The sequence below is a fragment of the Sebastes umbrosus genome, chromosome 1 (genome assembly GCF_015220745.1).
Source record: "Sebastes umbrosus isolate fSebUmb1 chromosome 1, fSebUmb1.pri, whole genome shotgun sequence".
NCBI classification, from domain to species: domain Eukaryota; kingdom Metazoa; phylum Chordata; class Actinopteri; order Perciformes; family Sebastidae; genus Sebastes; species Sebastes umbrosus.
In genome coordinates this window covers 25,999,546-26,021,474 of record NC_051269.1, presented here as the reverse complement: position 1 = coordinate 26,021,474, position 21,929 = coordinate 25,999,546, and the positions used below count along the sequence as shown (strand labels likewise).

General features: G+C 40.5%; 4 protein-coding genes and 1 long non-coding RNA gene across 9 annotated transcripts in view; 3 read left to right on the top strand and 2 right to left on the bottom strand.

The window, feature by feature from the left end:
- LOC119493077 overlaps nucleotides 1-21,929 on the bottom strand; it is a 90,811-nt gene that overhangs the window by 67,890 nt on the left and 992 nt on the right. For all 5 annotated transcript variants that reach the window (XR_005207905.1, XR_005207908.1, XR_005207903.1 and 2 more), the window contains exons 2-3: nucleotides 18,634-18,791; nucleotides 691-875 (exon numbers count right to left, since the gene is read on the bottom strand). This is a non-coding gene — a long non-coding RNA (uncharacterized LOC119493077). The remainder of the gene's footprint in view (nucleotides 1-690; nucleotides 876-18,633; nucleotides 18,792-21,929) is intronic.
- LOC119492892 (olfactory receptor class A-like protein 4) lies at nucleotides 1,027-4,369 on the top strand. Its single transcript, XM_037777769.1, has 4 exons — nucleotides 1,027-1,342; nucleotides 1,652-1,915; nucleotides 3,334-3,579; nucleotides 3,785-4,369. Exons 1-4 carry the CDS (start codon nucleotides 1,037-1,039, stop codon nucleotides 3,995-3,997), a joined length of 1,029 nt encoding a protein of 342 aa, XP_037633697.1. The 5' UTR covers nucleotides 1,027-1,036; the 3' UTR covers nucleotides 3,998-4,369.
- LOC119493070 (olfactory receptor class A-like protein 4) lies at nucleotides 5,253-7,373 on the bottom strand. The gene is made up of 2 exons (XM_037778090.1): nucleotides 6,407-7,373; nucleotides 5,253-6,319 (listed from the first exon to the last, which is right to left on the bottom strand). Exons 1-2 carry the CDS (start codon nucleotides 6,491-6,493, stop codon nucleotides 5,297-5,299), a joined length of 1,110 nt encoding a protein of 369 aa, XP_037634018.1. The 5' UTR covers nucleotides 6,494-7,373; the 3' UTR covers nucleotides 5,253-5,296.
- On the top strand, nucleotides 9,606-12,051 carry fndc10 (fibronectin type III domain containing 10). Its single transcript, XM_037777745.1, has 2 exons — nucleotides 9,606-10,022; nucleotides 10,181-12,051. Exon 2 carries the CDS (start codon nucleotides 10,356-10,358, stop codon nucleotides 11,391-11,393), a length of 1,038 nt encoding a protein of 345 aa, XP_037633673.1. The 5' UTR covers nucleotides 9,606-10,022; nucleotides 10,181-10,355; the 3' UTR covers nucleotides 11,394-12,051.
- On the top strand, nucleotides 14,675-20,403 carry ssu72 (SSU72 homolog, RNA polymerase II CTD phosphatase). The gene is made up of 5 exons (XM_037777918.1): nucleotides 14,675-14,957; nucleotides 16,551-16,694; nucleotides 18,687-18,826; nucleotides 19,009-19,127; nucleotides 19,464-20,403. Exons 1-5 carry the CDS (start codon nucleotides 14,878-14,880, stop codon nucleotides 19,563-19,565), a joined length of 585 nt encoding a protein of 194 aa, XP_037633846.1. The 5' UTR covers nucleotides 14,675-14,877; the 3' UTR covers nucleotides 19,566-20,403.

Below are 21,929 nucleotides of genomic sequence, written 5' to 3'. Positions count from 1 at the left end.
ATTACAACTAATGTTGATCTAATTTGTGTTATTGGTACAAATATTAGTAAAGACGGTGGTGTGTTTAATGTTTATGCAGCAGTGATAATAATAAAAGCTCAGATAAAACCTAACTCAGCTGCTGTTTAAGGTACTCTTACTGCTAAATGTCACACCTGACCTTCACTGTAAGATTGAAGAAAGACAGCTCAGTACTTGGGTATACTGTGTATTTGTCTGCATTGTTTTCCTTTTGCACCTTGCAACACCTCCACAGCACATATGCCACACATCCATGCATTGCTTTAAAGGCTTATGTTACTGATCTCCACACCCAATTTGGGGAACTGAACAGGATACAAATGCAGAACCTCTCGCATCACAAGCAAGAAATGATCATCACCTTTGACTAGATATGCCGTTATTAGTCTTTGATAGGGGCATGTCTAACCTGAGTGGAAATTTACCCAAATTTCATGGCTACCTCCTGTGACAGGAACTTGTGTTAATAGGGTTTCAGTTACAGTCAAAACATAAGATTAAGTTTTTTTGCTCATTTTCTGAAAAGCCACACACAAGCACGAACAAACATGCACACAAACAAAAAGGCGTCCACTTCCCAGAGGATGATGGCGAAACGAATCAAGTTGCAAAGGAAGCACATTTCATTCAGGGGAGCTGATTAATCTCCTGTGTTTCATTAACATGCACCTTAAGCTCCCCAAGGCATAAAACATTGTGTTGCTTTTTGGCTTTCTGACAGCCTACCAGGGATTTACTCACCAGGCCGCAGCACAAAGACGCCTCTGCTGTCAGTTTTCTGTCGTGATGACACAGGTAGGATGGTCTTCTTTTATTGGCCCCGAGAGGGAGTGTCTTCAGCTAGCTGACTGCATCTGCAAAGATTGAGAAACACAAAATACCAGTGGGGTGAATATACGGGTGCATAACGTGTTGGCAGCATGCTGGAGGATGAAAACTGAATTATATTCATCTGACATACATTAAAATGAAGATGGACCATGCTTTAAGACTTAACATCAGCTGTTAAAACTTCATGGACATGGTTGAAGAGACAATGGCTGAGATGAGCGACCCCATGGAGGTGGATGGAGACACTGAGCTTGTGGGGATGGGACTTCGTGTCTCTGTGTCCCCTGTGCAAACTACCTTCTACATCTTCCTGGTGATGCTGGGCATCATTGGTAATGCCATTGTCATTGGGGTGATTGGTAAGAGCGTGATAATGAACCGCGCTGGGGGAAGTAACTCGGACATCATTATCATTAACATGGCGCTGTCCAACCTGCTGGTGTCTGTGATGAGGAACACACTGCTGGTCATCTCAGACATGGGATTAGAGGTATGTGGTCTTTAAGATCAATAGTTTTTAAGATTGCCAATGAGTCACTCTTTTGTTAGTTCATGTTGATTTGACTTTTTTTGCACCACCTTCTTTACCGGTTGCCCACGCCAAAGTGGATAGTAGATTATTGACAAGAACGTTTTGTCTGGGAAGTTTGTGTTCTACAGTAGCTGAACAGTTAAGTAGACAAGAGGTGAGGTGAGAAATGTCAGTTTGGTTGGTGAAAGAAACGTCTTTGTGAGAACAGGATATTAGTGAGGAAAAGATCAACATTTGTGAATATGCACCCGTCTCTTTCTATTACAGCTGTACTCATCCAAAGAGTGGTGTCAGGTCCTCATGGGTATCTGGGTGTGGCTGCGATCGGTAAATGTGTGGTCAACGCTCTTCCTCAGTGCGTTCCACCTCCAGACATTGAGGCGTGTGGCTCCTACTGTCGGGAGCCTTCACGGGCCCCGGGGCCTTCCTAAGATCCTAATGCTGAGTCTGGCCCTCATCTGGATTCTCAACTTTATTTACTCCATTCCTGCTCACATCTTTTCTACTAGCGGGGACTCGAACAGCACAGAGGTGAGAGCCTGTGGTTTTGCATGTTTCAGCCTATTTTCAACAAATCATGTACACTTTATATCACAGCTAGTCATTTTGTACACCATGTTACTTTGTTTAAGAAATGAAATGTGTATTTACTTTTTTTTCTCTATTCAAGGCTGGTTTCCATTCATTTCTGTTTGGGATGAAAATCAACACACTTTTGAAACCTGCTTTCATTGTGTGTGACCCATCACAGTCAACTTTGCATTTATTTTTGTTAAAGTTACATTATCATTATGAAATTACATTAATGGTATGAGGTCATTTAATGCTGACTTTAAAAATAAGCTGCATTACCACAATAATAATGTAAATTTGATTTTAAAAGAATTGTTCAGACTTGTTAACTTGTTACTTGTTGTTTAGACAACTGTCTGTGTGTGTCTGTATAGCAAAAAAACATTTAACGCAGAATTTTTTTAAAGCATATGCTTTAAAAAAATTCTGCGTTAAAATTTTTCATTGTTTTAAGAGGTTAAAACTAGCAAAAAAACTGTTATGGTCCATATACTGTATATAAGAAGTCAACGTAGTCGCTGTGACGTCACCCATTGGTATGTGGACTGCCGTTTTGAAGCCTCGAGTTCGGCATTTTGGCCGTCGCCATCTTGTTTTTTTGCAACCAGAGGTGACACGAGAGGGTGGAGCTAAGTAAAATTGAACTCTGAATAAGACATTTTTAGGCAACAAAAAAGTTACAATTAACTTTAATGAACTGACAACACACTGTGAAAGAGTCAAAGTTGTATGATGAAAACACGGACAACTCCCAGACCGGACAACGCCGTGGTAGCGACCTGTCAATCACAAAGTAGCCACGCCCTAAAGCATCCCCTGTTTTATGGTCTATTTGACTCTAAATGGGACCATAATTTATTAAATGAACATCATGCTGTATTGAAGAAGACTTGAAACTAGCGATTGAGACCATAAACTCATGTTTACAATGTTTACTGAGGTAATAAATCAAGTGAGAAGTAGGCTCATTTTCTCATAGACTTCTATACAATCAGACTTCTTTTTACAACTAGAGGAGTCGTGCCCTGCTTGCTGTTAGAAAGAATGTAAGTTTAAGGTACTTCCACATTATAGCTTCACATTTCAGACCTCGGAGGTTACCCACTGCCATGGTCCTTTAAAGTTTAGAGAAATGTTTTATGATGAGGAAATTACAAGTAATATCCCTTTGATAGGTTGTGCAGAAAGTACTTAAATCATGTAGACTAGCAATACCACGGTGTAATAATACAGTCAATGAAGCAAGAGACCTGCATTTAAGTTTAAATAGATCGGCAATAAAATCATTGTCATAAGTAGATGTCCCCTAAATTGCTGACTGAGTGTATGTTCCACCCTCTTTCCTCCACTCCTCCATCTTCCTCCTCTTCCCTCAGACCCTGATGCTGGTGAGCAGCACAACGCGCCCCCTGCTGGGCTGTGTGTGGAACTTCCCCTCCAGCTACAGTGGCCTGGCCTATGCCACCACATCTATGGTGATCCACGAAACAATTCCCATAATCCTAATGGCCTTCACCAACCTGGGCTCCCTTTACACACTCTACACCCATAGCAGGATGCGGAGTTCCGTGCCAGACGCACCTGCCATGAAACGGGTGCCTGCCGAGAGACGAGCAGCTAAGGTGAGGAAGAGGAGGGTGGAAGTGGGGAGGCCTTGTGGTTTTGAAGAGCTCACTGAAGCCATGAGTAGTGGATAGGTAAAAAGCTTAATCTACAGCAGACCTGAGAAGTAATTTATGGATCAGATAAACATGTATATCAATTGTTTTACAGTTTTATTGGAGTAAAGGTGAACATATTTCATCAGTTTGTGTTGTGTTTCTCCAGGTGATTCTCGCTCTCATAATGCTCTTCATTGCATCCTGGGGAACTAGCATTATCTCTGTCAACTATTTCAACTACAACCGCGGCTCCTCCGCTGAGTTTCTTCTGGTCATTGCTCGTTTTGCCAACATCATCTTCATTGCCATGTCACCTGCTGTTCTGGCGGTTGGCCACCGGCGGCTGCGTTCTTTCATCAAGTCTACGCTCACTCACTGACAGAGCCCCACAATACTGCTAATCACAAACTATTATTTGCATCAACAAGAGGTTCATGGTTATAGGTATAAATATATGATGTTTCTCTCTGTAAACCTCCACATATGAGGACTATGGACTATGTCACTATGGACATATGGATTTACTGGAAAGGCAAAGTGCTAAAAAGTAATTAAGGTTAGTAAGGATTATTAAGGATTTGTGCTACATGACCCAATAAACGCAATATGTAGACAGGGCTGGTAGATGATGTAATGTCTTTATATAACTAAACAAATGGTCAAAATAAAATAAATATCTACCAAAAATATCAAAACCACTTAATTTAGATGATATTCTAGGCTTGTAAAGCCTATTGAGACATTGTACGTGATCATTAGAATACACCTTAGCTGAAAAGAAACAACAAAGAAGCAATGATACATTGGATTGGAAAAAATAGTTTCAACAATAAAAGAAACCACAACACCTGCTTGATTGCACTGTGATGATTTCTGACTTAGCCAACACACTGTGTCTCAGTTTGACCAACACTTTATCATCCCAACTCGTCATATACTGATGCTCAGACCCCTCGCTGTCACTTTTCGGTCAATTTAAACATGTGCTTCACGACCCCTCGGCATGACTTTTCAGTTGTAGTAAACACATGTTTAATGTTGTGAAGAAAACAAAAAAACTTGCTTAGGTTCAGGCAACAAAACTACTATAATTTGGTTTAGGAAAAAACAACATGGTTGGGCTTAAAACTACTACGTTTGTTCAGTGAAAATGACACTGAACGTTGTGAACACGGGACACGAACGAACAGCTGATTGTAACGTGACGCACGGGACACGAACAGCGGTCTCCTGGATAAAAGCCTTGTGTTTGTTGGACCCATCCACCTCCCCTCCCACCTACCCTGTGTTTCGCTCTTTAAACTATGTCACCACAGCACTTTCTCTGAACGTTTAATATTGATGCGGATGGGTTTACATTGTAGATAATGGAAAGCCTGGTGCGTTTTATATCGACGCTAAAGGGTGCCTTGTACGTCAGTATTGAACGCTGACGGCCGTGACAAAGTGTTGGTATTTGACGTCCTGGAAATGAGAATGGCCGGGTTTGACTTGCACTAAATGGCTTGAAATATCTCAAAATAAGCTAAAATAATAAGTGACAACAGTTCTGTCCAGAGGAAACTTGCACTATGGTGCCTCTGGATTCAAATGGATGAGCATCCGTGGTTATTTTGGTATACATTTTTTGTATTTTTTTCAGTAATTTTCGTATCAATGCAGTCACACTTTGCTTCCATCATTTGTTTGCTTGAACTTTCTCCTTCACTTTTATGACCTTTGTCTCTTTTTGAACAATAGAAACTGTTTGTTTTCCCTTCTTTCCTTTAGTCTTTGGGGATTTACCCCCGTCTTTAGTGTCCTCCCTGTGACATTTAAGAACTTTAGCCCACATCAGGATCATACTCATGATCCTCCTCCTCAGCTTGCCATGTCCCAGGGCCACCACCATGGGACTGAAACCTACAAACAGCGAGGCAGAGAAGTGGGCCACAGTCAGCAGTCCTTCAGCATGGTGTCCCCCATCGTGGTTGTAGTACGTCACCGCAGCAACCTGTAGCGCCCAGCAGACCACGAAGAGCGACACCAGCGACATGATCACATGAGCTGCTTTGCGTTCAGTGGACACGTGTTTGTCCAGCTCCCCATGGGCTCCTCCCGAGTCTCCCCCTGAGGTCACAGCTCGGATGTGTTTTGCCAGAGCGTGAAGCGTGGCCAGGTTGGTGCAAACCATCAGCACCAGAGGCAACACCTCATTAAGCGCGAGCGAGGAGGAGGCGAAGGCTGAGCCCTGTTCGTTGGAGGGGAACTCCCAGACACAGCCCAGGAGTGGCCTGGTGGTGCAGCTGATCACCATCAGCTCCACAGTGAAGTTGCCGTGAACATGAGTGCTGTATACGAGAGCTGGAATTGAGAAGACCAGGTTTGCCCCCCACACCAGCCCCAGAACGATCCACACCCGCCGCCTCTCTTTCTGCTGTGCGAGAGGTCCAAAGGCTACGTGCTGTCGCCTCAGGGTGGTGCAGTGGAAGACGCTAAGTGCTAGAGTCACCCAACAGCCCACGGCTCGCCACCACACCCACAGCAGCATGAAGATTCTGCACCAGACCGGAGACAGAGACACATCCAGGCCCAGGTCTGACACAAAGATGGGCACTGTGCGGAAAAGCGAGGTCAGCAGGTTGGCCAGTGACAAGTGCACCAAAATGTTGTCAGAGGGAGCGAGTCTCCGAGACGGACTCTCAACGGCCGACTGAAACACCTGAGAGTATAAGCAAGACAGACTGAGAACAATCCTACCCAAAACATTCAGCTCAATCAACAAATAAACGTCTCTATATTATCTCACCACATGGATGACCAAGATGTTTCCCAGGATGCCAGAAAAGACCAAGAACCCAAACAGAAAAGCCTCTACAGTGAGGACCTCTGACATGGCATCATCCTCTGCATGGCTTTGTGACAAGCATGTGTGTGAGAGCCCGAGTGAAACATCAAGGCTTCACATACACGACTACCGCTGCTGATGGTCCTCCTCACAGCGTTTTATATATGCACGCACTGACAAACAAATAGCCTTGTTGAAGGTTTCATCTTTGCTGACCAGGCTCAAGGTTAATTTAACCCAATATGTTGATGCTTTGAGTGTTCATGCAGAGGCAGGCATTTTCTACGTTTTCTTTCCACATCACCGACCAACTGCAAATGAAACGCTGTCTCTTGACCTGAACGGCGGCATCAACAGGTGTGGGTCGCTGTTGTTTGTTGTGTTCATAACAGCCTGTTCTCATTAAATTATTCATACTAAACACTTAAATCTGCTATGGAAATGCATATTGTGAAGGACCAGCAATCTGCTTGTTTATTTTTCAGTATTAATTCTTTATATTCCACAGTTTAGCTAAATAGAAATACAGATAGTATCAGACCATTAGATATAACATTAAGTGCAGATTACACCGATTTAAGCAATTATCCTGTGCAACCTTTAAGGGACAGGTGAAGCTAAATCAGTCCCACTGACGCAGCGTTTTTTTCTCCTATTAGTCAGCTATTCATTCTCTCCCTTGGTACTAATTGTTTACTGAGTTGCCAGGTCTCTCTCTTGGCACGAGGCAATTATTGCTTCGAACAATCTCACATAAGCACTGCTTAATTAAATGTATTGTGGAGAACATCTTGATCATATACTTTTTTTTCCATTGTGCTTGATATTAAACTTTGTATTCCTACTGATCATTATAGGTGCTCTTTGTTTATTATGATTTAATACAGAGAAATGGGTCTATAATCTCATTCAACAGTGAATAAGTATACCTGTAGTTGGGCCATTTTGCCTCAAGACCTCTCCAGTACACAGTATGTCAGAATGCTGCATGCATGCTGCCTTTGTGAGGATTATAATTTTTGTTGAGGCTGTCAGAGAAGTCTTTGTATAATTAATGTCAACTTTTCAGGCTATAGTGCGAATATGCTTTTTAAGTGTTTCTGTTATCACCATCAGAGGGGTGAACAAAAGGACCTAAAGATCTCTCATTCCATGCAGTACAAAACACAAACTATTATTCCCACCATCTTCTATGTAAACAACAAATTTACTATTTTTACTTAAAGGACTAGTGTGTAGTATTTTGGATGAATGATTAGCAGAAATGGAATATGATATTCATAACTATGTTTTGATTAGAGTATAATCACCTGAATTTAAGAATCATCGTTTTCGTTAGCTTAGAATGAGTCCTTCATATCTACATAGGGAGCAGGTCAAGGCTTATTGAAGGAGGCTGGCACACGGGCAGACACGGGTCTTGGGGTATGGAGTATAACACATGCGCAGTGTAACTGAAGCTGCGATAGTGTGTTGCAATTGGCTCAATTTTGGCGTGTGCAAACCAGATTTTACTGCGCACGTGTTGTATCCCAAAGATACAACGCATTGATGACGCGTGACCCAGACTCTTTGGGAGCGGGTCCTCTTCACAGAGTCCTCTATGTTGCTCCGCCATGTTTCTACAGTAGCCCAGAATGGACAAACCAAACACTGGCTCTAGAGAGAGCCTTTCGCGTTTTTACATTACCTGAAGGCCACCGTAGTTCTCCGACACGCTTGTGAAACAGTGGTAACGTGAGCTGCAGAGTGCAAAGCCGCGGTGGTTCTGACTTACGTTGCTCTTAATGTAGTGTTATTATGGTAAGGATGGCCCCTGAGCGAAGCGAACCGCACTTGGCGCGCTTCTTACCTCAGTCTTGGAAAGGGAGGAGTGAGCGGAGGGGGACTCAGTTGGTTGCAATCTGCAACCACACCACTAGTTGCCGCCAAATCCTACACACTGTACCTTTAAGGCCCCTGATGTGAAAATTAGAGAATAAAGGGTCTATTTCTTTCTCTTGTCCATTTTTACCATGTGCGAAAAACACATAATATACAGTTCATATATTGGATACGTAAACTCTGACAATTTGTAAATACATTGAATGCCTTGCATTAGAATCAGAATCAGAAATACATTATTGATCCCCGGGGGGGAAATTGGGAAATGTGACCAAAAGTGAGAGTAAGGCCGCATCAGATGCAACCAACAATGGTAAATTATACAGAAAGAGACCAAAAGTCTTTGTTTCTTATAGTGTAACTTCACCACTGGCCAAATTAATCTGAATTATGTTTTCTGAATTTGAACTATATTTAAAAAGCACCACTACAGAAACTTTAGTTTACAGAAAGCATAATAAAATCTTTCTTATCAGAAAATGGCACGACACCAAGATTAAACATTGAAGTGTGCAGTATTTTAAAACTCTAATCAGAAAATGTTAGTTGTGTTTTCTATATTGAAAGGTAATTTTGACATTCACCATGAACTATATTACTGTAGTATTTATCACTTTTAATTCTAACTAACTAATTAAATTATTTAAAAAATATATTTGTATGTTATTTTTTCTGTAACTTAACCTCTAGGGGTGGGAAGAAGGCTGGACCTGTCTCTGTGTGGGAGTGGGAGGCGATGTGTATGTGTGTATTTATGTATGTGCATATTAAATGTTAAATGTAGGATATTTTTTTTTGGTATTATGGCACAGGTGTTATGTTTTGTTATGTTTTGTTATGCTATGTTTGGAAGAAAAAGGAATAAAAAGAATTTTCCCAAAAGAAAGGTAATTTTGAGTCAATTTTGATCTGAATCTGTTGCTTTTTCCATTTTAGCAAAGCAATGAGTACAAATTATTATTAAAGAAGATTAATACTGCTTTAATTTTTTAATTCCCTGGGACCCTACCATCAATATTAAACTAAAATAAGATTGGGAGAAAGATTATTTCGGGGATTTTTTATACTTTATTTTTTCCCTTTTTTCAAGGTTGTTTTCATATATGCAATCCACTGTTTGTAATTACAACAGTCTATAAACCAACTTTTAAGTAGATGAGCTTTACAGACAAACCCATCAAGTACATTAGAGAGAAAACAACCTCAACATTCAAAAACAAAACAAAACCAAGAAAAGAAATAAATATAATAATAATGACAAAAAGAAAGAGTGGCGTTAAAAAACACACACACACACATAACAAGAAAAACTATTTCGGAGAAAAGGTTGTGGGCGTGTAGGTGTTATTTGCACAGGTAGGCCGAGCAGCAGCTCTGATCTGATGTGTGCTCGAGACCTGCAGGTGAGCATCACAGGTGGGATGCAGGATGGTTAAAACGTTGCCACGACTCTGGTTCTTGTCTCTGCTATTGACAGACACCTGAGGCTCTGTGTGGGATGATGACTCACAAACCAACCGATTGTTGATGACTACAAATATTTTGTGCACGCACCCACGCTCCCAAGCACACCGCGGCGCGCGCTCCTCCACGTGCACTCTCTCTCACACAGCTTGCATCAAAGCCTTTACGTGAAGCCAGACAGGAAGAGGAGAATCTGATGGCACGGACTCCTCTCGTCCCACCGAAACAAGTAAGTGATTTATATACACGCATGTGAGTCGAAAGCTGCACAGGGGTGACTCATTATCACCGTTTAGGAATTATTAACTTCATCCTGCAAAGCTTATCCAAGGTCATATACTCTCTGACTGGATATAACCGCATGACTAAATGTTATTTCTGTCGCAGATGCATACCCGCTCCTCTCCTCGCCCATGGACGAGCTATCATCCTGTTTCACACGGATTTTCGTCGTGTGCACTGAAGCAGAGCTGATCTTATGGCAGCAGACATCAGCCCTCCTCGTACCATCGCCCATCTGATCCACTGTGAGAGAAAATAACTCGACGAGAGGAAAAGTGAGATGAAAAGCCAACAACGACCATCACTGCTCGCCTTATCGGCACTCCTGCTCTGCACATTACAGCAGACAGCTGGCTCCAGCAGCAGCAGATCTCATGGCAGCAGCTCAGCATCAGCATCAACATCATCATCCTCATCAGAGGCTAGAGGCGGGAGGCAATTGGGCTGGCTAACACAGACTAACATCACTTCTAACTATGGCAATCACAGCCACGAAAGTAGGCCATCACCAAAGCTAAAAGAGGTAACAGGCCAAATGAACAGCTTCTCTTTCAACACCAGCAGAGGCGATGCTACTGCTGTGATGTCTGAAAGGTCTGGCAGGGCACTGAGCCCGGAGGAAGCTGGGGTGTCACCGCCATGTGCTTACCGAGTGATCGAGGGAGGCATTGGCGGGCAGCTGTGTTTTCGGCACACGGTGTTGGGGTACAAGTGTCATCGGGGAGACTGCAGGACGGTGGTGTCTTTGGGGAATCTGGTGGCAAATATTCTTGTCAATGGCAGCGTACTGTTACAGTGGACCCGTGAGGCAGAAACCACAATGGCTGGCCAAGACATAAAGACGAAAGAGACTGCAGCTGGCCAGAAGAGCAATGGGGATCCAGGGACAAATTCATCAAGAGAGGAACCTCTAAGATCAAACACTGTTTTCAGTGGCCGACGCCACAGGCGGGCAGGCTACGAGTTAAACTGCTGGTGGAATGGGAGCTATACTCAGTTTGAGTGTGCTGGTGTCCATCTTGGATCTGGCTGCAGGGACTTTCTCCTGACCGAGCTGCACGAGAACATCCCCTACCGCATCTGCCTGCGCTCCCTGGCCCGCTCCGATGCAGCTCAGAAAGCGGCCCAGCGGGACTGTGTCGAGTTTACCCTGCCGCCGTCCGGGATGCAGGACATTGTGATCGCCATGACAACGGTTGGGGGAGCTATTTGCGTGATGCTGGTCATCATCTGCTTGCTGGTGGCGTACATCACAGAAAACATCATGAGCCCCACGACGCAGCACACATACTCGTACCGCACTCACTCGCGTCACTGATGTGACCCTGAATCCAAGACGCACTGTTAATAGATAAAATGGCCTACATTTAACATCCATGGTGACCATATCTAATCTCACATTCCTAGTCACTCACTGTCAATAATACTTTTCAATCAGCCACATAATGATATACACATCCTGTTATGACTAATATTAAGCACAAACTACTGTGGCTCTGCAAATAACACGCCTTGTCAACCTCTGCGAGGATGCACTGAACCAAAAGTACTGATAACCTGCATTTACTATTATACAGTAGTCTACTGTGTTATGTTTTTGTTCAAGGTTGTCTGTGACGGAGTCTGTCGATCTGTATGCTGGCAGCATTTATACAGCAATACAACTAATGAAATGGCTTTGAGTGCATCAGAAACAGCAGTTTTTGCTAAATGTGCAGCCTGTGAAAGTATCCTGTCCTTGCTGCGACACAGGAAATAAATCTTTACTGAATTGATTTTTGTCCATTTGACTAAACCATCCCACCGTTTAGTTTTGCTTTTAAGTCCACCTACAGTATGTATTTGTACCATTTTGTGAAGGGCAATACAATCTGGTGTACAATCTTTCAAATGCTGTGCCAAGCATCTTGAGTTAGAATGCCTTTATGTCCTGCTGTCAGTGAATAAAGTACCATGAGGTCATTTGTAATACTTTACAGCTGTCCTTGTGTTTCTCCTTGTGTGTGTGAGAGAGTGTGTGCATGTGTTCGTCCTCACATCCCTGGACAATAGAGTGCTCCAGGGATGACGTATTTTATGTAGACCAACCGGGAAGTTAGCATCGCCCTGGTTCCCTCAACAAAAAGCCGATGGGATTTTTCCATTGGGTTTTGGATTATTGCAGAAAAAATAAGCTCTCTGGCAAACAAACGTTTATGATACTTTTGTTCAACAAGATAACCTTCACAAATGAAAACCACTTTTATGATTTTTGAAGAGTAAATACAATTGCCAGAAGTAAAAAGCTAACATTAGGCCACAAACAAACTACATTATCGCATGAGCGTGAGTATACACAACAAGGCTGTAAAGGTGGACGAGTCGGCGTGATGACGTTTAGTCTCATGTAGCCACTTAATAGCAACTGCCTTTTTTAAAACACATTAAGGTTTCTAAATTCACGGGTGGGTTATTTATTGATGCATTTTATGTCATAGAACAAAACGTTAAAATCTCCTGATCTTATGGTAACCACAGACCTTATTTTAAACATCTAATCAATAACCCATTAAAAAAACATTGACTTCAAGACGAAGGAACCTGAAGTGCTAAAATGCCAACTCATTTCCTGGTTTTAGGACTCGTTCCTGTAGCACTCTATTTACAAGAATCAACAACAGACAGGAATTCAAAATATCTGTATAAACACAAACTCTCGCAATAGATGTCTGATGCAGGTAAATCACTGACGCATTATTTAGCTTTTTTTGTTTATGTATGTCTGGATGGTTAAACTGGATACAAATGTATGAAATATGATTAGATTCCGAGTGGATGATATGCATCCTCTATCATGGTACATGTAATGTTATATCGTAATATTGATATGTATTGTGATTTGAAAGTCATCTTAGGGTATGCACATCATCATATAGCTCAGCTCTAAATCAGATGAAACAATGATTAAGTCCAGTGGGGAGAATCTACATAGCAAAGCACAATATGATATAGTAAAACAAAAAAACATTGCTGCTATTACATACATATGCACAGATGCAGTAACATCCACATGAATGCTGGGGAATGCATACAACCTTATCAAAAGCATTAAGGTAGCATAAGATAAGATAAGATAAGAAGAGATCAAATAAGATAAGATAGACTCAGTTGTCGCTAAGGAAATTTGTCTTGGACACATACAGTATCTGCTGTTAAGAAATACACAATAATATAGTGCATACATACAGTACATACACAGACTGTCGCCAGTCCACATGCGCACACACAGTACATGCATAGACTGCCAACAACCAACAAATCAACAAATTGAGCACTGCCGGTCAAAAAGCACACTGTAAGTCATTCATAATTGTGTATGTGCACTAAGAGTAAAGCAGCATCATCAACATCAAGCATAAAATGCACATATGTACAGTTAAGATGATTTATGTATAAGAATATACATACAGGAAGAGTGGAAATTTGCAGTTGTCTGTTCACTTCAGAACAGATTTTTGGATGAAGATACTAACACAAAATAAACACAAAATTACTGTGTTGAACACAAAATAAAAGGAAAAATGTATCATCAAATGCACTGTGTGCTTATGTCTAAAACACTGTAAAAATGGTCAACTCGTAGGAATAAATAAGTTAAGAGGTTATTTGGTTCTTTTTTTTAAATGTGCAATAACACGTTGGTCACTTTTGTGTCACTTTTGAAATGTAAATACTGTAAATATACTGTTACGGATATGTGCAATAACATGCTGATCACTCTGTGCAATAATTATATGATGATGTGTAATAATTATATAATTATCTGATGGACACTTTGTGCAATAATCTGGCAAAACTGTAATTTGGCAAAACTGTTATCTCATCAATATACATATTGTATTTTTATATTTTATATTGTATTATCTTTTATATTTATATTGCACTATCTCTTTTTTATTGTATTATCTTTTCATTAGCACCTATGGGATTGTCACAATCTAATTTCGTTGTACTACACAATGACAATAAATGGCTTGAAATCTATTTATGTATTTAGCATTTTTGACTCAAGTTTGTTTCAGCAGCAGCGTCATTTACTCAGAATCACAAGTGTGTCTCTATTTTTGGAAAATCTCCTGGGTGTTCTCATCATAGCCATTTGAATGTAGTAAAAATATTTCTTTCAAGGAAAATCATATTTTTTCACAGCATATTTGTTTATTGACGTCACGTCTACGTCGCACACAAATTAAAAAGACAAATGTGTCATCAAATGCACTGTATGCTCATGTCTAAAACACTGTAAAAGTTGTCAACTCTTAGGAATAAATGAGTTAAGAGGTTATTTTTGTATTTAGCATTTTTGACTGAGGTTTGTTTCAGCAGCAGCGTCATTTATTCTATTTTAGGAAAATCTCCTGGGTGTTCTCACAGCCATTTGAATGTAGTAAAAAAATATTTCTTTCAAGGAAAATCATATCTTTCACAGCATGTGTGTTTATTGACGTCGCGTCTACGTCGCGTCTACGTCGCTACATTCTTCTGGTGCGTGACAAGCATGAAGCCCCGCCCTCTGATGACATCACTCTATTTAAAGCCGCAGTGCACGAACGGCTCGACGCCATTTTAACTTCCTGCATCATAAAGAAGACGAGCCAGTCGCACAGTATTTGTACTCGAAACGTTTTGTTATTTAGCGTAACAGAAAGGGGGGTTGTGTTGTTTATGTTTCTTTATTCTTACAGGGATCAAACTGAACTACCTGTGTGTAGTTTCTAAACAGCTTGCTGTCGTGTTAGTTAGTGTTCAGCCGGAGAGTCGCGATGCCGAGCCACCCGCTGCGTGTAGCGGTGGTGTGCTCGAGCAACCAGAACCGCAGTATGGAAGCGCACAGTATCCTCAGGTAAACATGAGCCGCCGGGACGACGACAGACCGGGAAAACCACCGTGAAGTCAACCAAATCCGAGCCGTTTTTCTGAGCCGAGTCACGAGTCATGTCGACACGGTGACAGACAGACAGACAGGCAGGCAGGCAGGCAGTCCGTCGGGCCTCATCGCAGTTAACAATGGACTCGCTCCTTCTGAGCGTCACACTGGAGCTACAGCGTGCTTTTAAACGCTGGTTTCTATCTAGGTTACAGGTTTTTTGTTGCCTTAAAGAAAATAGCCACACAGATTTTGTTTTCAAACAGATTAAGGGCTCTCAAAATACCCAAGTTTTTCTTTTTTTCCTCCCAACATGCTGACTACAGCGCCCCCTTGTAGGGATTAATCCGGAAGGGAGCCACTGCAGCTTGTACAACATAGGGTGGTTTACCATTTACAAAAGGTCGTGTCTGGATTTATTAGTTTTTAAACCAAAGGTGTGCTCTTGGTTTGGGACTGTCAGACATGTCACACTTGATTCGCTCCTTCTGAGCGTCACACCGGGGCTACTGCGTGCTTTAAAACGCTGGTTGCTATCTAGGATTCAGGTTTGCTGTTAGCTTCAAGTAAACATCCACACAGATGTTGTTTTCAAACAGATTAAGGGCTTCCAAAATTGTTTTTTTTACTCCCCACATGCCGACTACAGCGCCCCCCTGTAGGGATTAATCCGGAAGGGAGCAACTGCAGTTTGTGCAACATAGTGGTGGTTTACCAGCTCTGATCTGTCCCTTATTGTTCACACACCATTTACAAAAGGTTGTGTGTAGGTTTAATAGTTTTTAAACCAAAAGGTGTGCTTCATTCGCTCCTTCTGAGTGTCACACCTGGGTTACAGCCTACTTTTAAAACGCTGGTTGCTATCTAGGTTTCAAGTTTGCTGTTGCCTTAAAGCAAATATCCACACAGATTTTGTTTTCAAACAGGTTAAGGGCTTTCAAAATACTGGCCCAAATTGGGTTTTTTTCTCTCCCCACATGCTGACTACAGCGCCCCCCTCTAGGGATTAATCCGGAAGGGAGCAACTGCAGCTTGTGCAACATAGATAGTGGTGGCTTACCAGCTCTGATCTGTCCCCTTATTATTATTCACACACCATTTACAAAAGGTCGTGTCTATATTTATTGGTTTTTAAACCAAAGGTATTCTCTGGCTTGGGACATTTCACACTTGATCTCATTCCCTAGTGGCTGTTTTTGTCATTGGAAAGCAGTGCACCTCTATAGTACAACGTTATTTACAGGCAAAGATAAACTGTCACCTATGTGAAATTAAAAAAAAAAAAAAAATTTCCCTTTTCTTAAAAATTTTCTAGATCATCTCGGTCGGAGGATACAAGCTGAAATGTTTTTTTTGCACTTCTGGTGTGCAGTGAAGTCTTATTTCAGCCTGTGACATAAAACAGGACCATGTTATATATTTAGTTTATATCTTGTATGTGAGGAGGCAATTTGAAAAGCTGACTTCATTGGAAAGCTGTTGTTGACTGCATTCTTCTCCTATGTAATGTTATCTTGTGTAAAAGTGGTATGTAATTTACTGTCTTTTCCTTTTTTTTAATCTTTGCAGCAAACGTGGATTTGAAGTGCGTTCCTTCGGGACAGGGTCTCATGTGAAGCTCCCCGGTCCTGCCCCGGATAAGCCAAATGTGTACGACTTCAAAACGACATATATACAGATGTACAACGACTTGGTCCGCAAGGACAAGGAACTGTATCCCCTTCTCACTCACTTTTCCACACACACACACATATATATATACTGTATACCGGAAGACAGCTAAGTAGACATGGCCCATGTACATGTATCGTGTTAAGATATTAAGCTTTGGGGGAGTTCATGCAAATGTGATGGCGTTTGAACGGCACAGCAGATGGGACCGCACTGATGGGTAAATCACATGCAGGGATTTTAAAATGTGTTATAGATATATGCTTTGTTGTTATACCTATGATTTACAGGGGGTGGCCAAAACACCTTGCAATACAACAGTAAGTACAATTTGGTGAAGATCATACATTTTTTTTCTGAAACTATCAGATTTAAATCTATACCCACTTCTAAAATCCTAGTTTATGGTGAGTGTCTGCATTTGCATATATGTTACCACTGTTGTTTCTTGCTAGTGCAGTTTCTATGTTGTCAATATATTATTTTTTTCCCATTGTCACAATTGATATACAGTTTGAATAATACCAGCAAGGTACACAGAACATTTTCTGGCTCACTTGTCTTTTGTAGTTATTAATTGCTGTAATTTAAGTAAATTGTTGGTGCATCAGTGAAAAACACTGTAAAACTGAAGGGCAAAGTATACAGAAATCAAACCACTGGAGAAGTCCCATTGGCAAAGAAAAACAGTGGTGACAAGTACTAAAAGAAGCACCCAACAAGGTGTTTAACAAAAGTTAAAAAAACAAAAACTTCAAGGGCAGTTTAAAGCTTAAAGTACGGGCTTTCTGAGTCACATCTTACATTTTGATTAAGATATTATTGAATATAGGTAAGTTGACGATTATCTACTTTTGTTGGTCCTCATTAGTGAGACTGTATATGCATATACAGTACACCAAACTGAGGACACTCAAAAACCTTGGACCACATTACAAGAAGCCTGTAATTTGTTGGAGCTGGAGACAAAAACTAATGGTGAGTGATTTCCACTGCAGTTTCTTTGCACATGTGGAAATTGTCTCCCAAACTTTAGAGGTCATCAACATTATTATTGTTCCTGTCAATTAATACTGACTGGTGGTACTTTGTGGTTTTTGTTGATATAGTTCAAATAATCCATGTCTCTACTATCAATCAGCAGTCTAATGTTAAACCTGTTGTATAATTTAAGGCTTCCTTTATTTCTGGAAAATCTCCTAATTTTTCTGAAGATAATTACTTTGTTTAATTAAAGTCTAGGCTAAATGTAGTAATATTCTTTGGAGTTAAGTGTGTCTAAGAAGGTCATCTTGAGTTAATCTAAGCTTAAAAGTAGGAGAAATGTGCTTCACCAAATTTGTACTTGCTAATATTACTGTATTGCAGGTGTACATTTTGCCAACCCACGGTAGGTTGTCTGTATTCCTGCATGTCAAAGGTGATGTGTTACAAATTGTAAACTAGCTGCTCTTTAAATCCCAATGTATTATAATAGGAGATGTACATACTGCCTTTTACAAAACAATTTGTTGTATTCTTGCAACTTTGCCTGGGTTTCTTAAAAATATAGTCCACTATTGTAGACAATTCACCATGGTGGTTGGTCTTTTTTTATTTATATAATGTCTTGCAAGTTTACTTTGGCTGCATTTTCAAAACATAAAGGAGTATTGGACAGAATTATAACATCTGTATTAAGGACAACAAATGTCAGCTGGCCAGTGTCAGAATGGCTTGTTAATAATATTATATGGCATCACCTGAAATGCTATAGTAGGTAGTTGTTTCAGACACCACTAGAGGGTGCTGCAGCTTATCTAATACAAACACTGATACCATTCAAGTGTGAACCCCACAATGAAAACAAAATATGCAGTCTCATTCAGACAAATGAATAGCGTACTGTCTCACACAGTCTTACAGGGTGTTGGCAGGTATTTCAGTGTTGTTGATTGAAATCCTGTCTCTGGTAGTGTGATGAGTTGATGTGTTGTATTACCTTGAAGTGTTTCTCTTGCTCCTGCTGTGTTCCTTGACCTCCGAACTCTTCAGATACACACAGAATGGCATCCTGCACATGCTGGACCGCAACAAGCGCATCAAATCAAAGCCGGAGCGCTTTCAAAGCTGCAAGGACAAGTTTGACCTGGTCATCACCTGTGAAGAGAGAGTTTATGACCAAGTGCTGGAGGGTGAGGCTTCTCATAAGACATGTCTAATCACTGAAGGGCTATAGTTCAAAGCCCCTTGCAAGTACTGATTTGATACTACATACAAAAACCCATTTTTTACCCCGCAATGATTTGTATGCAGACCAAGTTCAACACTTCCGATTGTGACACACACTTTCTCTTTCATCCGTTGTTTTCCCCAGATCTGAATTCAAGAGAGCAGGAGACTCTACAGCCCGTGCACGTCATCAATGTAGACATTCAGGATAACCATGAGGAAGCCACGCTGGGCGCCTTCCTCATCTGTGAGCTGTGCCAATGTGTGAGTGTCTCCTACCAGGATTCATAAATGCTGTTGTACAGGCACACTGAGGGCTGAGTATAACAAACCACTCTGTTAAGTCACATGACATAAAGTATGCAATATATCTACAGTAAAAACTTAAGTAATATGACTGAAATGATCTTTAAGTGGACATGATCTGCCATCCAGTATATTTCCGAAATAGGGGATTCAGTAGGCATCTCATGAAAATGCTACCAATGCTATAAAAGGGTGCTATAGGTTTATAAATGGTGTGCAGATTGATTTGAGTTCAAATGAGTCATGTGTGTTCAGGCTGTGTTTAACGTGCCTCCTCCTCCTCCACCCCTGCAGATCCAGCACACTGAGGACATGGAGGATGAAATGGACGAGCTCATACAGGAGTTTGAGGAGAAGAGCAACAGGCCTTTTCTTCACACTGTCTGTTTCTATTGATACATAATAGAAACTTGCAATAAACACAGACCCGGATCACAAGCAATCAAACAATAGTATATGGACACACACACACTTCTTTCTCCTCAGTCATCTACAACATATACATTGTGTGCCTACACAGCCACACACAGCTTTGGGTCAGGACCTAACAAATGGCTGTTGTTGGACATATTGGTGATGATGGGTTTTTCCTCTATGCAGAGGACAGACTTGCTGCTCTTGCTCTGCCTTTATTTCTCTGTATCAAGGTCAGGCCAAGGTCCTCCCTCCATCCCAGTCCAGTGAAAGCACCCAACCATGTCTCCTCAGGGAGAGCCATAACACCCACACCCCTGGTTCAACAACTCCTTTGCCAGTCCCTCTGATTTTGTTCAGTACAGCATATCAATGCTGATTTTTGTTTGCTCCAGATGGTATATAATTGTAATTTGTTTAAGCGAATATGTCAGATTTTTATTCCTGACCTGAGACAGTGTAAATGTGTTTCTTGGGGGGTCCGACAGGGAGGAGAATTAATTGAATTGGATGAGTGTTTTTGTGCGACCATGTGTTGTAGATTAGTTTGGATTAAGTTAAAGTGGGTGGGCTGATGATGAATAACCAAACCTAGACCTCTCTGAGGCTCTCCTCCAGTGTGTTTCCAATATAATGTGTTGACTCATATTTAAACTTGGATATGCTATTTTTCAGGGCATAGTTGTTTTTTTTTTCTTTTGTAAATGTTAAAGAACTGAAGCAATGTAATTATTTGCAAAATGCGAGCTCAGCTCAGAGTGCCTGATTTTTCTGTATGTACATATGAATCCTCTAAACAAAGAAACATCTCTAAGAAATATGTCACGCCTCTTTATTTGCTTTGTGATATTTAGTTCATGGTTTCATGTAAAATCAGTGGTGGAAGAAGTACTCAGTTATTTTACTTATTAAAAACACTCTAAGGAAAAGCCCTTCATTCAAAATAGTACTTAAGTAGAAGTACAAATATTTTAGCATCAAAAGGGCTGTACCGACTCCCGAATGCCATTTTTTGGGTTATATATATATATATTTATTTATTAATTTATATTTTAAACGAAACATTTGAATACTGATTTGGAGGTCAATTTCCATGGGAACGGTCGAAGCTTTTGAAGCATTCGGGTCGAAACCTACTTAAAGTACCAAAATTAAACATACTCATGCAAAATGCCCAGTTTCAAAATAATGTAAACTGAAATGTAGCTGAGAAGAAGTATCAAGTAGCATAAAATGGAAATACTCTTAAATACTTGTACTTAAGTAGTATTTGCTTTGTGATATTTAGTTCATGTTGGTTTCATGTCAAATCAGTAGTGGAGAAAGTACTCAGATCTTTTACTTTACTTTTTAGTAAAAGTAGCAATACTGCAGAGTAAAAATACTCTAAGTAAAAGCCCTTCATTCAAAATTGTACTTAAGTAAAAGTACAAAAGCATTAGCATCAAAACATTCTTAAAGTACCAAAAGTAAAAGTACTCATGCAAAAGGGCCCATTTCAAAATAATGTATATTATTGTATTTATTGAGAGCTTATGAATTTCCCCCCAGAAATGAGTCAATGGTAATAATAATAATGATACACCATAAATATATTTTGTGTTATTAATCAGAATGTGTAAAGTAAGTAGTAATGTTAACTGAAGTTGTCAGATAAATGTAGTAGAGTAAAAAGTACAATATTTGCCTCTGAAATGTAGTTGAGAAGTATAAAGTAGCATAAAATGGAAATACTCTATATACTATACTATATAAGCTAATAGAGCTATCATAAATACCTGGTTATAGACCTCTGTTGACAAGCAAGGGCACGTTAGATTAGGTGAATATTTGGGTAAGGCAAAAATTTAAAGGTCCCATATTGTAAAAAGTGAGATTTCCATGTCTTTTATATTATAAAGCAGGTTTAAGTGCTATATAAATACTGTTAAACTATCAAAACACTCAATATACGGAGAAATACACACATATTCAGAAATTGTGCATTTGAAACAAGCCGTTAGGATTTCTGTCCATTTGTGATGTCAAAAATCGAATGTGTCCCAGTTTATTTCCTGTTGCAGTGTATGTGAATGTCATCAGCTGACAGAAAGTAAACATGGACCAAAGCTGTTGCTTAGCTATGCAAGTCCGTTGCAATTCCGTTGAAATGCACTAAAACGGAGCGTTTCAGACAGAAGGTGAGTACAGGTATATTCAGGCCGACAGTACGAGAAAAATAAAGTTTTTTTTTAACATTACAGCATGTAAAGATGTTTTTTTCCTGCTTTTCCTGCTTTAAGCCAACATGTCTGTTGTGAAAGAGGTCTATTACTCTTATCTAATTAGTACTCATGCAGACCAGAT

What these genes read in the sequence shown, in the direction of transcription:
- fndc10 (XM_037777745.1), top strand. Translation starts at nt 10,356, where the DNA reads ATGAAAAGCCAACAACGACCATCACTGCTCGCCTTATCGGCACTCCTG.
- LOC119492892 (XM_037777769.1), top strand. Translation starts at nt 1,037, where the DNA reads ATGGACATGGTTGAAGAGACAATGGCTGAGATGAGCGACCCCATGGAG. An exon ending in TCTCAGACATGGGATTAGAG is followed by an intron (nt 1,343 to 1,651) that starts GTATGTGGTCTT and finishes TTTCTATTACAG; the next exon opens with CTGTACTCATCCAAAGAGTG. An exon ending in CCGAGAGACGAGCAGCTAAG is followed by an intron (nt 3,580 to 3,784) that starts GTGAGGAAGAGG and finishes GTGTTTCTCCAG; the next exon opens with GTGATTCTCGCTCTCATAAT.
- LOC119493070 (XM_037778090.1), bottom strand. Translation starts at nt 6,493, where the DNA reads ATGTCAGAGGTCCTCACTGTAGAGGCTTTTCTGTTTGGGTTCTTGGTC. An exon ending in ACATCTTGGTCATCCATGTG is followed by an intron (nt 6,320 to 6,406) that starts GTGAGATAATAT and finishes TTATACTCTCAG; the next exon opens with GTGTTTCAGTCGGCCGTTGA.
- ssu72 (XM_037777918.1), top strand. Translation starts at nt 14,878, where the DNA reads ATGCCGAGCCACCCGCTGCGTGTAGCGGTGGTGTGCTCGAGCAACCAG. An exon ending in TTATGACCAAGTGCTGGAGG is followed by an intron (nt 18,827 to 19,008) that starts GTGAGGCTTCTC and finishes TGTTTTCCCCAG; the next exon opens with ATCTGAATTCAAGAGAGCAG. An exon ending in TCTGTGAGCTGTGCCAATGT is followed by an intron (nt 19,128 to 19,463) that starts GTGAGTGTCTCC and finishes CCACCCCTGCAG; the next exon opens with ATCCAGCACACTGAGGACAT.